This window comes from Onychostruthus taczanowskii, unplaced genomic scaffold, assembly GCF_017590055.1.
Source record: "Onychostruthus taczanowskii isolate IOZ18803 unplaced genomic scaffold, ASM1759005v1 scaffold7, whole genome shotgun sequence".
Taxonomy (NCBI): Eukaryota; Metazoa; Chordata; class Aves; order Passeriformes; family Passeridae; genus Onychostruthus; species Onychostruthus taczanowskii.
In genome coordinates this window covers 15,694,731-15,717,459 of record NW_024504786.1, presented here as the reverse complement: position 1 = coordinate 15,717,459, position 22,729 = coordinate 15,694,731, and the positions used below count along the sequence as shown (strand labels likewise).

General features: G+C 37.7%; 1 protein-coding gene across 6 annotated transcripts in view; it reads left to right on the top strand.

The window, feature by feature from the left end:
- Positions 1–22,729, top strand: part of BCAR3 (BCAR3 adaptor protein, NSP family member) — a 91,060-nt gene that overhangs the window by 13,437 nt on the left and 54,894 nt on the right. For 3 of the 6 annotated variants that reach the window (XM_041421465.1, XM_041421463.1, XM_041421464.1), the window contains 2 exons: positions 12,673–12,787; positions 14,343–14,457. The exons of 1 other annotated variant lie outside the window; for it this stretch is intronic. In XM_041421465.1, coding sequence (XP_041277399.1) covers positions 12,701–12,787; positions 14,343–14,457 — 202 coding nt within the window. In that variant the 5' untranslated portion in view covers positions 12,673–12,700. Of the gene's footprint in view, positions 1–12,672; positions 12,788–14,342; positions 14,458–22,352; positions 22,556–22,729 lie in introns of those variants that run through there. 2 more of the 6 variants (XM_041421466.1, XM_041421468.1) reach the window with 2 other exon arrangements.

The following is a 22,729-nucleotide window of genomic DNA, read 5'->3' as shown; positions in this document are numbered from 1 at the left end:
GGTCTTGAAACTTGCTTGCCCTCCTGTTCCAGCAGAGATCAGACTCTCTTGCTGCAGCAAGCCTAATGCAAGCTTGCTTGGAAAGCCTGCTATTGAGCAAGCCCTCCAGGACAGGAGATGAGCTGGCTCTGGTTTAGTTCCATTTTGTGGAATGCTACTGCTGATGTGCAAGTCTGTGTTATTTTTGCATGCAGATTTAGTTCTGTGTTGTAAACACTAAGAATATCTTTGAAATAGCTGGGGTATTAAATAAAGGGGAATACATCAAGGAAGAGCTGCTGTTACTAGTGAAGAGAGTTGTAACTAAGCCATCTTTGTCTTTTGCACTTCTAATGTGAATACATAAAGCTTCAGGCAGAGGAAACATCTAATAAGCTAAACTCTAATTCTTAAAAGCACTGAAGCTCTCCTTTCAGGTTGCACATGATACACTATAAAATTTGTGATGAGTTTATCTGCTAATTACAGGATTACAGCCAACACGACCAAAGGCGAAGTAATACTACAGGTAGGAGCCCAGTGCTCCAGCTGCAATGCATTAGGATTTTAACTCAAACTAAGATACACCTGTGTCACTGACCAGGTGTTCACATATTGCTGCAAATTAAGGGCTTGGCTGAAGCAAACAGCTTTGCTCTGAACCTCAGCTGAGATCCTCTAAGTTACACTTGAGAACCAAAGTTCTGCTGGAAGGTGTCCTACCCTGCAGCAGTATGGATCATCCTGTCTCTGCACTCGTGCTGCTCTTGGAGCAGATTGTTACAGAACATGGTGAGGCAAGGCTGGAGCGCTTCTGAGGAAGAGGGTCAGTGCACAGCACAGTGTCAGTAGGAGCTTGTTGTGAGGAGTTCTGCAGAACTGAAGTCAGCAGGTAAGGAAATCTCAGTGGTGATGACTGAGAAATCAGTAGAATCCAGCCCCATTTAAGGATGCTTCATGGCTTGAATGCAGTAACACTGCATCACAGAGTAGGAGGGAAACAGGAAGGGACAGGAAAGAAATCCTTTGTGCTATCTGCAGAAAACCAATAACACTGGTATGTAGACAGATTTGGTAAGGAATTAGGCTTGCTACCACAAAATTAATCAAAAATACTCAGAACAAATTTGAATTGGCAGTGCAAGTTTAGACTGGCTCAGCATTTTGTTTTATCTACCTGTGATGCTTTTTATCTGTCTCTAGTACTTCTGGCACTGCCTATACCATATCTTCAAAGGGAAAGGAAGTAGCTTGTTCTTTATGAGACTTGCTCTGCATTTAAAAAAGCATGACTAGTAGCATTTTTGCATGTAAGCTGAGATGATTCAAAGAAATTCCTGACTTGCTACTAGTGTTTTCTCCAACTAGAACCCAAGTATTTTAACATTTAAACTTGTTAGCTGTTTGGGTCCAAAGGTGTGCTACAAACCAAGTCATTGCTTTTTGCATATACAATCACATGTAAGTAAAGGATGTGTCTGATTCTTACAGACAGATTGATTACTAAGTTAATGAGGTTATGACCATCTTTTCCTTTATGGCTGAGCTCTCCATAAAGCAGCTTCCCACGTATTGCAATTTTTATCCCAAATTTTAGTGATACTCAGCCATTTTTTTATTCCTAGTTGTCTCAGTGCAACTTATGTTGTATTGTGAATTCTAGCCCTAGCTGCCATGTATACAAGGACATTCCACTTAGAAAACAGAGAAAACATCAATCTGAAATGAAAATTTATATTAAAAACTTAATATTTTCCAGCTTTGCCCCCAATACCTTACAGAATCATTCTCGTTGAATACAATAGTTTATTTTAATAAACCTGTTTATTTGATCTTAATTATTTTAAAGGTCTTTTCCAACCAAATGATTCTATGGTTTCTATTTCTAAGATGATATTCTATATAATCTTCAGGAAATACACTACTTTTCCTTTTTAATTATGGATTTATTAAAAAGAAACAAATCAGCAAGTAATTTTACTTTCTGAGGGTGTTGAATTTAAAACTAATTTTTTTTCACTTTGAAGTTGGTTTTTTTTATTGCTTATCATGCAGCTTTTTGAATCTGGAGGCAACAAATAGCATGTTATGTTCTGCTTCTAATCCCTAAACAGTTCTTATCACTTTGAGAAATAAAAGTCAACAAAAATGAGTGCATAAATAGACAGAAAAATGTACCAGGCATGATTTTGTGGCTTGGAGTACCATACTGATGAGGAGGAGTGAGAAGAAAAGAGAGGAAGGAGAAGACAAATCCTGTTGCTGACTACACAGTTCAGGAGTTTAGAGCAGCCAAGCAGGAAGAACATATATATGTACACAAGAGCAAAGGCAGCTTGCAGAGTAAAAAGGCTCAGGACTACTAAACTCTTGCAGAAAAGGAGAAACCAAACTGAGATAAACTCTTTGTTCTAATCAATTTCAATGCAAAATCAGCTTGGCTTGCTCAAGCCACATTTGCCAGTGTCTTAGGCCAGGAAGATTGATTTAGCAGTAGGGTATGTGAGAAGTGCCACCATACTCCTTCCTTTTCTTACACTGGAAAAACTGCCATGTGGGTGCAGAATGAAGCTCAACGTGAGAGCAGATTTGTCTGTTGGTCATGATTTAGCAAACACACCTGTGATTTTTTTTTTGTTTTTTTTTTGGTTTTGTTGTTGTTGTTATTTCTGCTTCCAGTTTGATTCTTATCACAAATCAGTTTTGGTAGATTAGACAACACTCAAATCCTAGAGTTAATTAGTCATGTGAAGATCTCAGCCTTAAAAAAAAAAAAAAAGAAAGAAAGAAAAAAGAAACTGTGTTATTTGTAGAATTTCTTGAAAGATAGACCTGAGTTAACCATAAAATTTCAAACAGCAGAAGGCAAATAAAAAGAATATTAAAAAAAATTGTGGATTTTTTTCAGAGGTTCTGTGTCTCTGAGCAGCCTTATTAAAAAAAATATGGCTGTCTTACTCTTTCCTTCCTATTCTGTAGAGGAGAAGAGGAGAGTATTAAATGATAAAACATTTCAGAAACCCATTGCAGTAACTAGTTGTTACAGAACTTGAGACAGGCCGTGGTCCTGGATCTGCACATTTTTTTAAAAAAACATACACTGTGCAGCAGCACAATTTTGTGTTTTCAGTAAAATAGGACCATTTCATGTATCCAGCTTAGCATCTGACCACACAAATGGTAGATTTGGTGCAATGGAGGTGAGGAACTTCTGGGTTGATATGGCTGAGAAATTAAAAGGAGCAGGACTAGAAGTTGGATCAGTCCACAGTAAAATTTTAGCATAGAATCACAGATGTAAACTCATTTTTTCTTAATCCCTTATCCCCACAGAGAGCTTAGCATGCTAGCTTTAATCAGATTTCTGATTATATGGCATATGTATTTACAGTCTGTTACTGTTGGGTGCATTATAGGCTCTGGCTGTTCAAGCTGAGAAGCAGCTGTGGAGTCTTTTCAACAGTGAATACTGGCTCAATTTCAGCACTGAACTAACACACTGCTTGTGCAGGTAGGATGAACTCCGTTCTAGCTACAAAAGACCACACAGACACACAGGAAGAGGAAAGATTTACTAGACAGTAGTGATCATCCTTTTCTGTTCAAGTGTTTGGTTATCTTAGTTCTATTTATTCATTTGAATCTGATCACAAATACTCTTACAATTACCTGTAACCTTCAAAAGATCTGCCAAGTTGCTTGTACTGAATATATTTGGAGATTTACCAGTCTTTTCTGGTAACATGCTGGGTTCATTAACACTTGATCACCTGATTGCTGTCATATCACCTGTGTTAAGCATAAACATTTGCCACTTCTGGGAATCAAAAAATGTGCACAATAGATTAATTTTAACTTTAGACCAATGGCAGGAGAATGTACAATGACTAATCTGGCTGTAGAGATCGAGTTAGGATTCTGCCCATACTCTGGGCCAACTATTGTTAAAATCTGCAAGAGCAAAAGGACACTTGAAAAATTCTTTGAACTAATTTGTACTAGTGGAGCAGCTTTGTGCCATATCTGCATTCTGTGTGCAATGCAAGAACATTTACATGAATTGGACCAAAAGTCTCTTCCTGGGACAAACTTTTGCTTATAAAAGTGTTGTAAAAACGTAAGTATACAGGGATATTTACTACCACAGCTGTTAGTAATTCATCCTGTAAGAATTTTCAGAGATCTTGATTGTGTCTGTCTTCTTTTAAATAGGTTTTTATTTGTTGTTTTATCTGCATAGACCATCTTTTAAACTCATTTGTCCTTTTGCTAGCCAGGACATGGGTGACCTGATGTTCCCAATTGAATACGACTGTGTGAAAAACTGCTGCTTCTGTTTTAGAATGTTGGCTTAATAATTAAGACTATGTTGATGTTATGAAATGGAGAAAGTTACACTCCTGTATGTAAGGAAAATAAATGAAGGGTGTTTAGTCTATGCGTTCCATAAGCTCTACATAAAGAATGACGAACCACTGTTAGTGGTTTCTTGTAAGCTACTGGTGATAATATTGACATCCCACCAACTGAAAATACCTGATTTGAAGTCTAACATAAAGATAAAGTAGCTTGATGTCTGTGGCATTTTTTGTTAATGTCTGGCATGAAAACCTGCTGTGTGGTTGCTGAGTTGCTGAGTCAGTATGTATTTACCTCGTGATTGGTACTTTGTAGACTATTTATCTTTACACAAACATTGGCCAGAACAGCATATACAAGTTGAGTAATGTTTTGTATTTGTTTCTCTGTAGTCTGCAAGAGATTTGCTAAATGTTGGATTGACATAAAAATCCATGTTAGAAGAATCCCTTCAGTGCCTGGACTGCCAACAATATTTATGCTAATAGTTTCTTTTTCAAAGAATCCAATATCCTTACATCCTTTACAACAATTTCTCAAAATTTCACCAAAAATACATTGAACTTAAAGCAATTTGAACAAGGAAACATGAAGCAAATCAGGGACTAAAATAAATGAATTAGAGTACTGATAGCTGCTCAGCATATTACGTGATACTGCATGTTCCTAATAGCTCTGTCTGCTCTGAGCTATTCTGGTAAAACCACTCCTCTAGGTTCTGGCTGAACAGCATGTGTAATGTCTGTGACAGTCTGAGCCTTGGAGATGGAATTGGGTGAACAGAGTAGTCTATTCAGATAAGTGTAGGGAACTCATTCACATGGAAATCATTCCTGGCACAGTCGAAACAAAGTATGAGTGAAAGAGGAAACAAAAAGGAGCCACGGCGAGCTGCGCTCCCAGCAGCGGTAAATCAGCAGAGCCTCATTGTTCACGATAAATGTAAGTTACTTTACATCACATCAGTCTCACCCACAGTTTTAAGAGATGGTGGTGACACATAGTCCTACAGTAAAAGATTGCCTTAAATTAATTTGAAATCTGATTCTCAGCTATGTGTAGAAACCATGTTATACCAGTATAACAGCAAGCTTTAAAGTGAAGTGATTTTCACCTTCCTTAAAAGCCCATAGATGTTTTTCTATTGTACTGAGAAGTTGGATGGGACTAGTTTAATTCTGTAAAGGGTAGAAAAAGTGCAGAGCTAGCTAGTACCAGAAAAAACCTAGCATGGTACCTAGGAAATCTGAATTTTGTTGTGTCAGATGTGCTTCCACTAGGAGGAGTTGTCATCATATCCTTACCCTATGAGATTATCAGACTTGTGCTTTAATTTAACTAATTTGATAAAAATGTGATAGTTCACTATGTAATTATAAACATCTATAAAGTTCACATGTGTCTACCTAGTTTGTAGTCCACAACCTGCTAATTGGTAGCAATATAAATATGAAAAGAAGCTTGCAGCTTGTGGTATCCTACAAGCAAACTTATGTTTTTCATTTACATTATGGCAAAAATTAAATCTATTTCTGAAAGATTACAATTAATTTTAAATTTAAGGTTTTCCATAGAACTTTGAGAATTTCAGAGTTTTAAATTATGTTTTAATAGTCACAGTTACGGGAAAAGCTTGAAATGAAATGCCAAGAAATTCCAAGAAAGGAAAGAAGAGTAAAAGTTTAATCTTATATGTACACAGTCTTAGGATTTTTTAAAATATCTTTTTTTGTTTAAAACTTATGTTGTAAATACTGATTATGACTTTAAAATGTGGTGGTTTAGAAGTTTTGGTGGGACGTTCTTTCATTTGCATTTTAAATTCAATGTAATAGAGCCACTGCTTGAATTTAAGTGCTTGTTCTGATCTGTTTGCAAATGAAGTGTTGCAAGATAGTGGTATATTTGGTGGTACACAGTTTTGCCTTGTTTTTGTTACTGTTTTCACGTACTCATCTATTTTCAACAAATCATAAAATATGATTCTAATAAAATGTGTGGTTTGGTCACTTTTCAGTGATACAGCTTCTGCATAGACTCCCATGGGATAAAGAGGTAGAGACCTTAATCAAGCCTGTCCTTTCATTACGAGAGAAAGGGACTGTTTAAGAATACATCAACTTGGCATACTTAAAAGACTTTCAGATTGTTCTAGAGAAAAAACAAACAAACAAAAACCAACAAAACAAAAAACTCAGAACTTAAACCTCTTGGGTATTGCAAACTAGAACTGAAATTTTCCATGCAGCTTTATCATTTCTCCTGTTCAAGGGCCCTGAGTTTTGCACTGAATCAAAAAGCTACAGTGACAGAGTGCTGCCACTCCCTAGAGAATTACCAATCTTTTTACTGGAGTTGTTCCCAGAACAGAGTTGGCCAAAGTAAGGAAGTATGTGCCTCAGTTGCTTTATTTTGCAGTCCAGGATACGTTATGTTTGCATGCAGACTCTGTTCTGGATGGCAGCGGAGTCCATAACCTGTAGCAGGATTTGACTGGATGCTTAATGTCTCAAATTTTCACTTTTGTTTCTCTACCAGCTTAAATCTCTCTCACATCTTTTTTCATTATTTTCTTGTGTATTTTCTACATATTATGACAGGGATTTATCAGAGGTACTACTTTGATAATTTTATTTCTTTGCTTCATTTTGTCACACCAACATCACTGCAAGAACATAAGCCTTTTTTTACATTATGTTCTTATGCTTTCTTTTTCCCTCTTCACCCTTGATGCCCTGTAGATAAAGTTTCTACATAGGTCACATTCCCATGAAACTTTCTTACTTAGGTAGTTCTTTGCTTGTAAGATGTCTTTTCACGTAAGTCTAGAGTTGGAATATGATTGTACTAATTATTACACAATGAGTAATTGTCTCCTATAATTGCTTTTCATGCAGAGCTAACCAAAACATCAAGGTTTTGCGTATTGTTCCTATCTGAAAAAAAGAATGGAGATAATTTACTTGTGATGTCATGCAGTTTATGTGCAATGTACCAAGCTCTGTTCCTGTGAATACAGAGAGGAAGGAATTTTTAGTTCTAGTTTCCAACTCCTTTTAGCCACAGTCTTTGGCCCAATAAGTGCTTTCTCTGGACTGACTAGTGCACAGCACCTGTATATGTTTGATCAGTGTCTGACACTTTGATTCTGCTGGTGGATTGCTTCTCGGTATTTCTGCTGCTTTTGTCTCTCGCCCCATCTTGTAGGTGCCCTTGTCTTTTTGTTAGCAAAAAAGATGGACTTGGTTTTGTAACAGACTTTAGTAAGTGCATTACCAGCCTATATCTCTATTAGGTTAGGAGAGCCTTGTCCAATTCTTAACTGCAAAATTTATTTAAGGCAGTAGGCTAGAACAAGTGTCATGGAAATTATGGCAAATTATTACTGTAGAGACAAATCTCAGAGAAGAAGGTTACTTTTCTCAATAAAATTTTAATACTTTTGAGGAGATGAAGCAAGTTTTGGGGTCATTGACTGATACCTTCTGGCTTTCCCACTCTGCCTTTAGTATTCCTTTTATAAAACATTTATCTTTTGAGATTTTTCCAAAATATACAGGTTTACTATCTTAAATTGTAAATCTCTGTATTTTCAAAAAGTAACTGTAGTACTTACAGCATGTCTTGCATTTGGCAAATTGTTTAAAGAAGAGAGAGGAGAAATAGAATTAAGACCTGGTCTGCAAAAGAGGTCTTTTTTTGTATTATGGTGGTAAGATCTCTGAGATGTGACACCACAAGCTTCATGACTACTTACAATTTTTAAATTTTTCATTCTACAGCATTCAGAAACTGGCACAGAAATGACAGAAATTTCCTACCACTTGAACATGCATTACAATACAACATTCTTGAATGAATTGCTTAGTTAAGCACAAAGAGTTGTGATCAGCAAAGGGGACAGACCTTTGCTCAGTGTTATTACTCAGTGCCACAACACAGGACCTGAGGTGTGCATGATGTTGCATGGAAAGGTCAGATTTATTGAGGCTGTAATTTAGAGGGTTTGTTGATTTCATTAATGACAGAAAAAGATAAAGGTACATCTGAAGTGGAAGTACATCAGAATCTATCTGAAAATAAAACTGATGGGCCTTTCATTCAAGTTAGGAAAGCTTGCCAAGTTCAAGTGATTAAAACCCTTAAGCAAACTTACTTGGGCAAGTGTCCAGTAAATCAATTTATACTAATAAGTTATTTTGTCACAGCAGCAGGATAGTTTTAATTTGAAAATACAATCCAAATCAATTTTGCTGAAATAGAAAAGGCACAATAAGGGAAATTACTTTCCAGATGAGATGAAATTGCTGGCTCTGCTGACTCACATGAGTAATTTTGTTGGGGACAGGATTATACCATGATATGTGGCTTGATCCTTGTCATAGTACTTCCTGAATCCCAAAGAGAGACTGAAAAAGGAGCATGAATTACTGTGCCTGGAATACTTACTGTAATCACACTGTGATTTGGAGTTACTCAATCGTGGCACCTTTGTCATACACACTTTTTAAAAATTGTGATGCTAATTTGACAAAACCATAGCTGAAGTAAGAATCTGATGCTGTGTATGACTTTACCTTGTGTTTGCAGTATAACAAGGCAACATCAGTACCAGCATCTTTGAATGGTTCTGGGATACTGTGATAGAGGACAGAACCAATGACTTACCAGTCTAGTAAAGCATTGTAGCATGAACAACTGGATTTGAAAGCTACACATAAAACTCCTTTCTCTGTGCATTTGCATCACGTGTGCCCCAATATGCTTGACTGCAGCTGTGAGAGAGAACGCAGGAAAGTGCTCTGAAAGCAAAAGTTCAGCTCAGTAGATCAGAGAGTTTCGCTAGGAATCTCCTGTTATTGCTCATTTCATAACCTTTTAGCAGTAATTTGATTTCATAAAAGCCTCTGAACAGGTGGTGTTCAGAAATAGAATGATACAAACCTAGGTGGGATTTAAATTGTTTCTTTCTATGTGAAAACCTCTGAAATGGTACAAATTATGTGGATAGTTCTGCAAGACCTTCCATGTAAGGAGTCCAGAATAACTTCACTCTTGAGCTTAAGTAATAACAGAAGTCTAATTGATAAATAGAAGCAAGTCATGTAGCTTTAGTGGTTCTATCCCAAAAATCTGGTGACCTGACAAAACCTATCATGATCTCTCTTTGCCGGTCCTTAGATGTACAGGAACTGACATTTTTTAGAATAGATAAATAGAACAGAGATCTTGTATTTCTGCAGTACATGCTGTCATTTTTATTTTTCTTCCCTTCCTTTCCCTGGAAAGGAAGGATGTTAATTTCTTACTAGGGAAAAAAATATGTGCCCAAAATCTGCCACACATTTTGCCAGTGTGTTCATAATCACATTTTATATCTTAAAAAATGTTGTCATTACCTGCTTTCAGGAAAAGTTAATCCTGTTTTCAGAGATGAAAATAATGTAAAAGTAGAATAATAGGAAACTCCCTCTGCCTACAACCACATCTCATAATGATATATTTAGTGGGTTTTACAATTTGTTTTGCAATTCCATTTTAGTCTTAACCTTGATAAGGCTATGAATATATCTTGAGTCCTGACCACTAGGCTGTACCCTGCATCCAATGAACAGTGTAATATTGGATAAATAAGAGTTATTTGAGTTTATTCACCACAACTATCATTAGCAGAAAGACCAGAAAGGCAATTAGTTGCCTTGTGAGAGAAAAAGAATTTTTTATCCTTCAGCTGTAGGAACAAATTTGTCTTTAAAACAAAAAGGATAAGTCTACCAAGGTGTTAGCAAAGACTTAATAGCATGTAAAAGTATGTCATAATAATCCCAAAATAATCCCATTCAAAGGTGTAATTGCAGGATATTTGAAAGCAATGCATCTTGTATTTCTTAGTATCTTATCATACAAGGGTATGAATTTTGTTTTGTATGGAGATTTGGACAATAGGGGTATTGGTATTTTGGTTTGCATTTATTTGTTGGTTTGGAGTGGGTTTTTTGGTATAAATTAATAACAGCAAATGCAGCTGGCCAAGTAAGATTAAATAGCCACTGTTTATCACTGTATTGTTAAAGAGAATGCTGCTCTGTGGAAATTCTAGGATTCCTTTCATGCTTAGTGCAAAATTTTTCTTTGTTCTGGGATAAGTGTGATGACTTCTAGCAATTACTGTAGATTTTTAAATTGTTGTGTACTAATATGGAATCCTAAGTATTCACAATTAAATATAAAATATGTAGTCTTAAAAAATATTTTCTTACTGAAGTTGTTAAACAGTTTTGAAAACAAGGTCCTTTATGACAACAAATTTGAAATCTCTTACTTTAAAATGTGGGAACCAGAAAAGAGGTATTTGTCCATGGTTTTACTTATGTTTTAGCCAACTAGCTGTTGTTTTCCTTTTATCTCTCTGAGAATCATGTGCCCTTCGTGCTGATGATCTTGCAGTCTGAAAGTACCTGTTTAAAGCAAGCCATAAATGAAAGATGTCAGTGGCTGAGCTTGTCCTCACCTCACATAAGAATGTTCTCTGTGGCTTTCACATTCCTCAAGGAAATTCTTTTATGGTGTGTCAATTAAATGTGTAGATTTTCTGGTCAATGTTACCCCACAAAATACTCTTAGTTACTGGAACGCCACACTTCTTTGTATGTATACTCATTACCCATGGCCTGCAATATTTTCACAATCATGAAAAATCTGCAAAAAAGCAAATATTATTCCAATGGATAATAGAGGGATTTCACAATGTGACTTGCGAATTAGCAGGTTTGTTCTTTAACAGACTATGAAGTGACAAATTCCAGAAGTACAGCTTCCACAGTGTAACTGTGTATGTGTCTCTGAAATGCAACCATTTTGACTTTTTTCCAAGGTTGAGTACTGAGGCAAAATTCACAGAGACTTACAAAACATTGTCTGGTCCAAAACATTTTGTATATTACTAACTGTTGCTGTTCTAACTGAAATGCTTTTAAAACATTTCTAGGAATATATTGTCTGCTGACACAAATAATACTGCTACCGTGGCCTACCTTTCTGCAGAGCAATATTTTTACGTTTGCAATTTTTATTTAAAAAGAAAAAAAAAAAAAGGAGAAAAAAAAAACCAACTACATATCATTTTCTAGTGTTCCATGAATTATGAAAATGCTGAATGGCTTTCCCCATCTCACAGGAAGCAACACTGACTCTTTGCTGACCATAACATGTCAGCCTTTGGGGCAGCTTCTTGTGTGTTCAGAGTAGGCACATGTATTAGAACGTGTGATTTGTAGCTGAAAAGTCTTAATTAGTCAGTTTATCCAGAGCTAATGAACAACCACTTCTTCTCAAGTATAGATGAGAGAAAGATCTTCAACTAAAAATTAAAATAACATAACAAAAATATACAATTCAGTGCACTAGGTGTCTGAACATGAGCATTTCCTGCTTCTGGCATCAGTGTTCGGACAAAAAATGTTCAGACTGCAAGTTACAGATTTAGAATTGGGCATCCTTGAATTGATTTAGGCTATGCTGAAACTTGCACATAGACATGTCTTCAGAAATGCAACAATTCTTGGAAGCTTAAGTATTTGCCTGTGCAGATCTTGCATAACTGCTTACACAGAGCAGTGATAGCAGGAGAGTATTTTATGTGTTTTATCTTCTGATGTCCATCATATGTCTATCTTTTATTTCATCTTAGCAGCTGGGGAAAAAAGTATATTAAAAAATATTTTAATACACAGATAAATTCAAATGACAAAATGAGAACAGACTGTAAAAGTCTTGCAGTTGCTGTTTTCCTTTAAAATATTTTGTAACAAGTTGACTTTTGCTATGTTCCCACCTTGGACAAACACCCACCACAGAATCTTAGTAATTTTGACTGTCTTACAGAGAATACAGTTTCATTCGCACCTTTCATATTCTTACAAAAAACACTGCTCCTTTTGCTATTCCTCTTCATTTAATGCCCTTCTTCATGTGTCACACATGTAAGAAGAATGACATTATCACTGAACAAGTATTGAGAAACATTCTTTGAATACAAAGGCTGGGTATATTTTAATTGATACTGCAGTATTAAGTGACTCTGTTGATTCATCTTCTAAAAGATTAATTCAGCTGCAAGAGCTAAACAAAATATAGAACTCAACATTCCCTGCTTGTATGAGGATTACAATGAAACAGTGAATTAAAGGTAAAAGTCTTAATGCACAGATATCTACCTCTTACCCTGCAGCCAAAAAAGGGCCATAATAGTGGAACTTGCATTTATGAAGTGCTTTCTGAGTTCAATTTAACATTCCTAAGAAATGTTATTTGTAATTTGGTTTTGTTTTTCAGAGCTATAGGCATTGGGAAGGAATAGATAATGAAGTATCTACCCGTTTCTAACTGGCTGGCCCAGCTTGGTCTTGCAGAATATTGCACACTCTTTGAACAGTATGATGGTATAGAGGTGAGAATTGTCCTTTCACTTTATCAGTAACATTACTGAGAAAATGTTAAGTAAGATCTTTAAAGCTACTAAAAAAACCCCAACCAAAATGTGCCTTTAAAAGTTTCTATTGTATTACCCTAAGCATCTGCTGTTCAGTACTGGAGTTGTCAACAATCTTAGTTGTGTTCCTTCTTATAAACTTTTTGCTGAAGTCTGAAGAGTAGGCATATTGCATTTGTAGTCCTTTGTTGTCTTTCTTGGAGGATGATTTTGGGATTTGGAAGATGCTGGGTCTTTGAGAAAAGCAGTGGGACCCTCTGTCACTGTTGCCAAAGCTGAAAAATCATTTCTACTGACACGTGAATTCAATATTAGTACCAGCTTTTGCATTTGGGCAAACCTAGAAAGGAATAAATTAGAAGTAAGAATTATGCAACACCCTACTTTTATGTTATTAGTTACATATGAGTTATCATTTGAGAAAGAATATTACCTTCTCAGGCATGACTGAAGGTCACCAACAGTGAGAACTTTTTTTTCTTTTAAAACAGTATTAGCTAGTGACCTAAGAAATTGAGGCTTTCAGTAAGTAGAGCACTACTCAGTCTAAAGCAAATAATGTCAGGCTTTTGAAGTGGTTTTAGTTTGAAAGCAAGATTTTTAAATTACAGTTTCAGAAATAGTGGTTCACACTAAAAATTCTGTGTCAATTGTCTTATTTACACAGTGATTCAATCTCATTTTGTGTTTTGGGGTCTGAATCTCCATTAGAAAAAGCCACTTTCAGAAACAAGACTTGCTAGTAATAAAATACTGTACATTCTACTTACCTCTCTTTATCTTATTTACAGTGAAAATACAGAACAGTAAAAATATAAAGAAATGTATTTTGATATATTTTCTATTTGCTCTGAAAGTTTTCATCAAAGAAGTTTTGTACCCACTTATAAATCAACATCAAATTGAAATTCTGTACTACCTTATGAATAATGTCAGGAGTTATTCAGCAGCTTATTTTGAAAGTAAAATAGTAATGAGTTTTTGGAGAGAAAGTGGATTAAAGAGAACAGTTCAGGTTTGATTACTGACATGCATTATATGGAAATTGTTGTTCTTCAAAACAGTATCACAACTTACGTTATTTATTATTACAGTGAATATCCTCTCCATTATACAAAACCTTCCTTTCTAAAATCATTATTCCTATCAGTTCGTGCTGAGATTTATCTTCCTTCATTAATTGATGCAATTGGAATACTAGCACTTTTGGGGATTTTTTTTTTTTTTTTTTACTTGAAGAAGTCATAGTTTTCAGGAACTCTCCAGCTAAGCTGACCAGAGTTGTTTTGAGAAAAAAACTGAGAGACAAGGAATTAATGTTTTAAAAGATAAACACCTCATTCCTACAATGATGTACCTTATCATGACAAGAGGCCTTCATATAAAATATAAATATACTTACATTTGCTGTTAGGTAACTTATGGTACCAGAAACAGCAAACATCTCTGAAAGGCACTTGAATTCTCCTGCATTAATAGTATAATATTTTCCTTACTCTGGTGCTTGCTACAGGACTTATTCCATCTTACGGAAGTTGATCTTAGAAAACTGGGAATTGAAAATCAAGGCCACCGAACACAGCTCATTTCCAATATCCTGCTGCTTCAGGAGGTAAAACAAAAGAGAGGTATGATTTCCATGTTGTCTCCTAAAGACTAAGGAATGAGCTAAGGCAACCTGAACTTCTTTGTCCCAAAGGATGATAAACTAATACCCTGATTCAGCCTGGGATACTGCTCTGAATACAGATCAGTGGGAGGCAATAAGAGGAATTGTTAAACATTATTTCAAGAAAAATCATACATTCATATTTTGGCATGGATTTATAAAATAATATACCCTGTATTTTTTACAAAAGTTATCATTTAGAAAAGACCACTTTTATTTCGGTTGCTATTGCTCTCACAGTCTTCATCTTAACAAAACACAATAATGGTAACATACCATAATTGACGGAAGTCTGTGTCACAAATATCTTCCTCATTTGCAAAGATCATATCAGAAGGTCTAAACCGAGCTAATTTGTGTACATCCCACCTCATCCCTACTGAGGAGAGGATGAGTGCTTGCACAGTTCGGACCTTTCTTTTCCGTTAGGGACTTTGCCGTGAATTAAGATTTGATCGCTGCATCATTTGTTGTTTTTATGAGCTCAGTATCAAAATTCAACTCAAATTAATGAGAGTTGGAACAAGCCCTGTAAGACATTCCAGTCTGAGTGGAAGGGTATAGTGAGAAGTTATTCAGCTATGACTTGTTGTACTGGGTATTTTGACAATTGTTCACAAGATAATGAGGTACAAGTATTATGCATTCTGTCCAATAATTCTTCAGATCACTGCCAAAGGCTTTTGCAAATTTAATGTGAAGCACTTAGTTACTTGGCTAATAGTCCTGCTGCTACATTCTCTTGGTCAAGATAAGACTTTTGGACCATGTATGGAAATTGGTTATTCATAAAATATGTTTAGTTACTGAAGTTTTCAGAAGGAACTGGAACTGATTGTGTGCAAGTAGGTCACTCTACTTCCTCAATGTTTTCCGACAAGTTCAATATTGATTTAACAATTACACAACTTCTACAGCTCATAGGTTTGACTGTCTTAAAGTATGGATGTAAATATGATGTTTTTGTAACTGCTACTGTGAACAGATTAGGAAATTATTTCAGTTGATGATTGCAGTGAAACTGGATGTGTTTCAATTGGTATCTGGTTTTGTGTGCATTGGGACTGTGTTTCGTAATATTTTCAGGTACTGAAGTGTGGAATGTATTACCGTTGTCAATGTAGCACTGCTTTTCAGGGGGAAACTACACTTTTCAAACTGTCATTGACATGGTAAATTGATTTGTAGATAGTTATGCAACATTTCTTTCAACTCACCAGAATGTTCCAGCTCATGATTGTTCAGCTTCAGATATGTTAAGCCTACATAAAATCTTGATGTATTGCTGATGATTTCAGTGAATGTGAATTGAGTCCAAAATTTTCCTTTTAAAATGGTGTGTGTCTATTTTTTTTCCCCTCCAGACACAGATTTTGCAAGGTGATAGCATGATGCCATTTTGGTTTTGTTTTTTTCTTTTGACAGTTAATTGCTAGAACTCTGTAAGCTAAATTCTAGTAAAATTAGTGCTGGTTCATATTTTTATGGGCATTTATCTTGAGCAATGTCTATTCACTGTTGGGTTTTGGCTAATGATAATTAAATGTATAATTGAATTATGTGCTTGAAAAAAATACAGACACATGAATCTCCAAGTTCTGTTTACACTAGGATATTTACATCCTCAATTGCTTTGCCTATTGTATTAAGGATTTCTGGGAAGCTTGAAAACAGATCAGGTCAGTCAGTCATACATGAGTGCAGACTGGTTTGTTTTCACAGTAGGGACTAATGGTTGTTATGTGGTCTCCAGCCTGTTATGACACGGTTTTGTTTTGTGTCTGCCATGGACAGAATGCTGTGTCTAGAAGCAAAATGCCTAATCAGTTACACTGAAATGCTTGTTTTCCAGCACTGAACTTTGCTGCAGTCAGACATTAGAGAAAACTTCTAAAATTTTCAATTCTAGTAGATAAATCCTAATGTCCTACTAAGGTACTTATTGGATCAGAGCAAAGGCTGTCTTCTCTGTTTGCTGTTATTTTGAGCTCCAGACAACAGCACTGTATTTGGTGCTGGTTCAACAGTTTCCAGAGAGTGATAAGTCACTTTAATAAGTAAGCATTTGCACAGGGTTAAAAGTGACATTAAATTTTGGGAGTATTTGTGAAAACATTTTCTGCTTTCTAAAATATCTTGATTCTCAAGATATCTTTGAACTGAATGTATCTCAGTACATTTGGATTCTATTTGGATTCATCCTAACTCTAGCTACTTGGGCTGTGTTTCCACAGTAATTAATACCAAGATCTTTGCATTGACATAATGCCCAGCAACACATTAGAGCTGGATGAAACATGTGCACATGACCACATATCTGTTGAATTAGGCAGAGTACACAAGACAAAGTTCACTGGCTTGATGCTTTTATGCCATCTTTATGGCAGTCAGTTATAGGGAAGTGAGTAGGACAACTGATTTTTGAGTGGCATTAGCTAATCAGTAGGAAAATAAATATTCAAAATTGTTACACCACTTCAGCCCAGCAGAATAAATTTAATAGTGGAGCAGTGATTTGAATAATGGGGTCTGATATTTTTGATCTGTACCAGAACACTTAAATGCTGCTGTACTGTTGATGCTTGATCGTAATTGAAGCTACACATTCTGGTGCTTGTGCTCTTTGAAACATTACAAATGCAGCCAGAGTGCTTTGGGGCAATGCTATGTAGTGTCAACCCGTCAGATTCCAACCTCATGCTAAAGCACGCTGGTAACATTGCCAACAGAGAGGAAGCTGCTTTGAACAGTTTGATCTGCATGATAGAGGTGGCATTGCTACCTGTGTGGTCTGTTTTGTTCCTACTGAGAGACACAAGGATTTGGAGTTTTTTGCTTTCTCTCTGTTTGAGAAAGTCAGCAATGTAAATGCTGTTATAGAGTTGTTAACAAACACCTCTGACAGTACCATTTCATCTACTGAAAGTTCCAAATTCACTTACTGGTGCTTTCTGGCCCTCTGTTTATCCTTGCCTCTACATCAGTTATGTTTGAAATGAAAAACATCTGTCACAGGCAGAGAGAGCTGGTAATTCGCCTGTATCTGAGACTTTTTACAGAAACATGGAGAAACAGAAACTTGCAAGAAGTCTTAGATTCCCAGTAACAGTTCTACTACTGCTAAAAGCAAAGAGAGGAAAACAGACCCTCTGGTAAAAGGGACCCATAAGACCTTGTCCATCTTCTTTCCAGTTTAAGGTATCATTTACCAAAACTAGTCAATAAAAGAAAACTGGATTTAGTGCCATTTTACCAGTGTATTTTGAACTTTTGAAACAGGTCTGTCTAATCAATGCCAGCACAAGTTGCTTCACATGATTTTCAATACCAAACTGAAAGAAGGGGAAAGGGACATAACATATTATTACCACAGAATCTGTGTGGTTTATTTTTAATAATTTTTAAAATTACTAATTATTTTTGGTTCAAGATGATAGTTTTCTTGTATTATATCTGACAATGAGTTGATGTAACTCTTCAAACTCTCTTGCTGTACTACAATATTGTTTGCAGAATGATCAGCTGTGACACTTATCTGCCTGCAAGTTTTTCTGAGGCTGGGGATTGCAAGGTTTCTGAACACCAACTCCTAACAGGTAACTCTTTGGGAGTTTCTAAAGGACCCTGTCTCTCCAGACCCAAGAGAGATCAAATAGCAAGAGATCATGTTGGTAGTTTTATTATGGACATCTGGATAGCTGCTGACTAAACTTGCCTGTTTTAGTTGGCAGCCAGGGAGGACATTAGAAAGCACAGTTGCCATAGCTCATAGTTTTCAAAATGAATATTGTCAGATTCCAAGTGCTGGAGCATTTTTCAATTCATATTGTCATTTTTATTTTCCCTGATGTCTTTGACTAATTTGAAAATTACCAGCAAATAGACTTAATTTCCTAGCCAACAGCTATGATCACGACTTTTTCTATGTGCCATGTGGAGAGTTGAGGCTTGAGTGTAGCATTTTATTTATTTGGGTCCATTTTATTCTAAGACAAGTCTATAGTAGCAACTTGCTTTGACTTTTGTTTATCAGGGAATCTACATGAACTGCTGTGTGAGCAATCCCCACATGCCATGTCCTCATCATGTGTAGCTACTTCTGCATTTTATCACTGCAGCTGCAGAACAGTACTTTTGGAGTAAATGCATTTTCTCCTGGCTATTTGAGGAAGACTGTAATTCGGACATTTAAGGACAAATTGAAATTTTCCAACGAATTCATTTCTTGTGTCCCATTGTTTCCTTTGTTTCTGTAAGGCAAGCACATTTGAAAATAGTCTCAAGAACTGGCAAGTACTCTCATGCCAACTCTTGGCATAATCAAAACATGCAAGCTACAGCAGTACAGGTCTTGGGACGTGTCCCAGTTGTGTTCCTCCTCACTTATCTGTTCAGTTAGCTGCTTTTTTGGGTGCCTTTGCAGGTGAAAAGATGCACCTGTACATACTCCCCTCCTTCAGAAAGCAGAAGCCAAGGGTGGCCATGGAGGGCCCAGCAATGTGTGATGTGTGGCCAGCAATGGCCAGCTTTCTCACTGCTGCTTTCTCAGCCTCCCTCAGGTTGGTGTCACCAAGGACAATGCTCCAGAGCTACTGTCTGTGGCAAGGTGATACACAGACAGCATGATGCCACATAGATAAACAGATGGCTCAGGGGTATGGCCGGTTAAAATGGAATGCTGATGGAGAGGGCTTGACAGAGGTGCTGTGCTTCTTTCAGGACACTGATGCTTCCAGACTTCATCCCTCAGCTTAGTGAACTCATTTCCAAAGTAGACAGAAAGTATGAAAACAACAAAAGCTTTGCAATGAGGAATCTAATCTAGTTTTAGCTGGTGTAACTCACAACCAGTGGAGCTACTGTAGGCAGTCCTCTGAATTCTTCCTTCATGCATCCTGTGGGCAAATTCTCTTTAACAGCTTTGCATCGAGTGTGTGCAAAGAAGGGTTGTGTAAATTGTTAAACGTGAAGACCAATTTTCAATTTCACCTGAAGACAAAATAAAACTTTAGGAAAATAATGTAATGACTCATGCAAGTAAGAGTAATCACAGTTTAGGGAGTGCTGCCCAGCTACAATCCCATTACTTAGCACGTAGTCATGCTCCTAAGGAAGTTACTGCCCCTTTTCTTGTTCTTAGTCATAAAAAAATGCCAAGCATGACACTACTTCCTATGTAACTACAGTGCCTAAAAATTTCCTGAGTGATTAGCATCAGGCAGTAGAGACCATGTTATGTGCTAACAGATCAGAGGTTTTGGCATGGTTTGAAATGTCTTTCATCTGAACTGTGGAACATGTAGTTTAGATAGAGAAACAAGACATTTTCCTTTATTCAATGAGGAAAATAATAGTTTGCACTTCTGTAACATCTTCCACTTGATAAGCTGATAGAGTACTACCCAGTCTTCCCTGTGAAGAATAACTATCACTGTGATGTATGTTACAAAAATGTTAGTATATGTCATACAGGAAGTAGGTGGGTCAGAATGCTAGAACTGAATGTGGAATCCAAGTACCTCAACTCCTCTTTCTATATTCTCACCCTAATGCCATTTTTCTTGCACTGGACATAGTGATGAGGCATTTTGGTGTCCAACATGAGATCACAGTCTGGTGTTCTTTGGTTCCAAATTTTCCATTTGGGGAAAAACAATTGACAAAAGAACACAGTGAGGTTTTGGTGTGCAGTTAAGCCTTGTTTTATGTGAAATTAGTTTGAATTTAGATCTAAACTTCAAGGCTCTGCTCAGTGTCAATAGGATGCTATAATATTTTGTAATTTGTGGAAAGAAAAATACAGAAGTCTGTCTGCCAGCAGCATGCCACAAGTAGTGATTTATGTTCCAGCACCAGTAAACAGATCTTTTTGAAAGCTGTTGTGTTTCACATTTACCTCAACTTTTCTGCTTTGGAAGTTGTTGTAAAAGGTGTGTGGCAACACTGACACTGATAATGCTTCCCTGCTGCTCATGCCTGCCTTAAGGAACTGATGTCGCTATGGGAAGGGCAACACCAGTCAGAAATGCTTCCTGAGCTTTCCTTAGTGTACTTGATAAATTTAATTTTCTAATCTTCTGTTTCTGTCCCTTTCTGAATATTGGAGCACTACTCTCTGCCTTTATTTTCCTTTCTCTCATTTTACACTAAACTTCATTTTATTTGAACTTTCTTATGCAAACATTCTACTCATATCTATGAAAATTCCTAGACTTTCCCAATAATTTTCATCTCCTAATACCTACTTCAGCAACTTATGTGATGGCTAAAGAATCTTGTCTTGATCAGCTAAATGTTTCTTAAACTATAGCTACACTTCAGATGAAGGTCCAGTGTTTTTTCTGGCTGAGATAGCAAAATTCATTTTTATGGATAATGCGTAAAATGCCAAATTATAGAGAGGTAGATTTTCTAATTCTACCCAGTACCCAGAGATGTCACTGTGGTAAGACATCATGTGGAATTTCAACCCTGCTGCTGTCACTATTGGATGTTTAACTTAGTGTAAGAACACCAAAATTTCATTTATTTTTGATTATTAGCTTGGTAATATGCAGAGGTCCTGGAACATAAATAATCTGATCCTTAATTGCATTTATATTTAGGTATCTTAGGACCACAACTTCAGCAACATTATGTAGTCAGGCTCTGAAGTAGATACATCAGAAGCAATTTATTAAAGCTAGTCCTGGTAAAAATGGAGAAAGAGAATGAAAGGATTGAACGTTAGAAGGAAATTAATATAGTGTCTGAAGAAGATCTGCCAAAACAGAACCACCATACAACCAGTAGGAATCAAATGTTTAATGTCAAAATCAATTAAATATTTGGTTAGGCAGAAAAACATTTGCTTCTGGAAAGCTAATGCAAATAGGATAACAGTGAATAGGTTTGAAAAATGAAATCTTACTAATTCTGATACACTGGAAATTGAAACTGAAAGACTGGAACAACTGTGGTAAAACCAGAGAAATGTTGGCCAGGCAGCCTGAAGGACTGAGCCAATAGGAAAGAGACCAATACTGTGTTACACTCATCGAGATGGTGCTTTAAAAGTCAACTGTGTGCCTTGATTTGTACTAAAGCAAAAGCCCTGTGGCTGAGGCAATGATACAGCTGAAGGTGCTTGAGATAATTAGTTGAAAATTAAGTTTGTATCTATAATTATCTCATTGTTTTGAAGGTATTCTTTACAAAATTAGAATAGGTGACCATCTGTTCTGGCAGTAGCTCCCGATTCTGTACAGCTATTTGATTCTTTGTTGTAGAAGATGAGTTTTATCCCACCAACCTGTTGCACAAATAGCTTCACGGCTTGGTTGGATGAGGGGGGCGCCTACCAACGCAAGTAAATTGTGTGTAAAGTACGTAATAGGCTCTGAATCGTCCGTGAACCGGGTGGGTTTCGCGAACTGTTAATTTTTGCTGTAGTGCTAATGTGACAGACGTAATTATGGAGGCCAAGTTGTTAAATCTATGGAAAAGGGCATCGGGAGGTCACGGCCTGCGGGGGGCTGCTGCGCCGGGGGCTCGGCGCGACTCAGCCCGAGCGGCCCGAGGGTGTGGCCGCAGCCGTAACGCAGCGCCCGGGGCTGCGCAGCGCCCGCAGCCGCCGGAGCCGCCCCCCGCCCCAGGTGAGGGGCGCCCGCCGGGGGCTCGTGGGGCGGGGGGAAGGGGGCGGGAGAGGCACGGAACCGGGGCCGGGCTGTGGCGGACCGGGCAGCGAGCGATAAGGCGCTCGTGGAAGGCTCCGGTTGAGTCACCCTTAAGTAATCGCGAACTGCGCTTCTTTGGGGCGGGCTGCCGCTGGCTACGCGCCGGCTCCTGCCGTGGCACGGCCAGACCTTGGGCTCTCGCAGAACGTCCCGGCTCATTTTCTGGCAGCGCTCCGCACCGCTGTTGTTGCGGGTCCGCTCTCCGGCCACCCCGCAGCTCCGGTTCCGCGGCGCCGAGGGAGGGGCCCGCGCGGGACTCGCTGCCGGGAGGTCGCTTGGCCGGGACAGACGCTGCAGCCGATCCGCAGAAAGCCTGGAGAGAAGCAGCAGTGATCAGACCCGGTAACTGCGGGGGCAGCGTTCATCTCTCGGGCAGAGGATGCGGAGCTGGTTTTGTGCGTGAGTGTGTGCGGCTGTCGCTGTGTCCCCGTGTCCCCGCACCGCTTCGGGGCAGAGAGCGCGGGAGCAGGGCAGGGCTGCCCGGGCTGGCCTGCGGGCTGCTAGAAATGCCAAAGC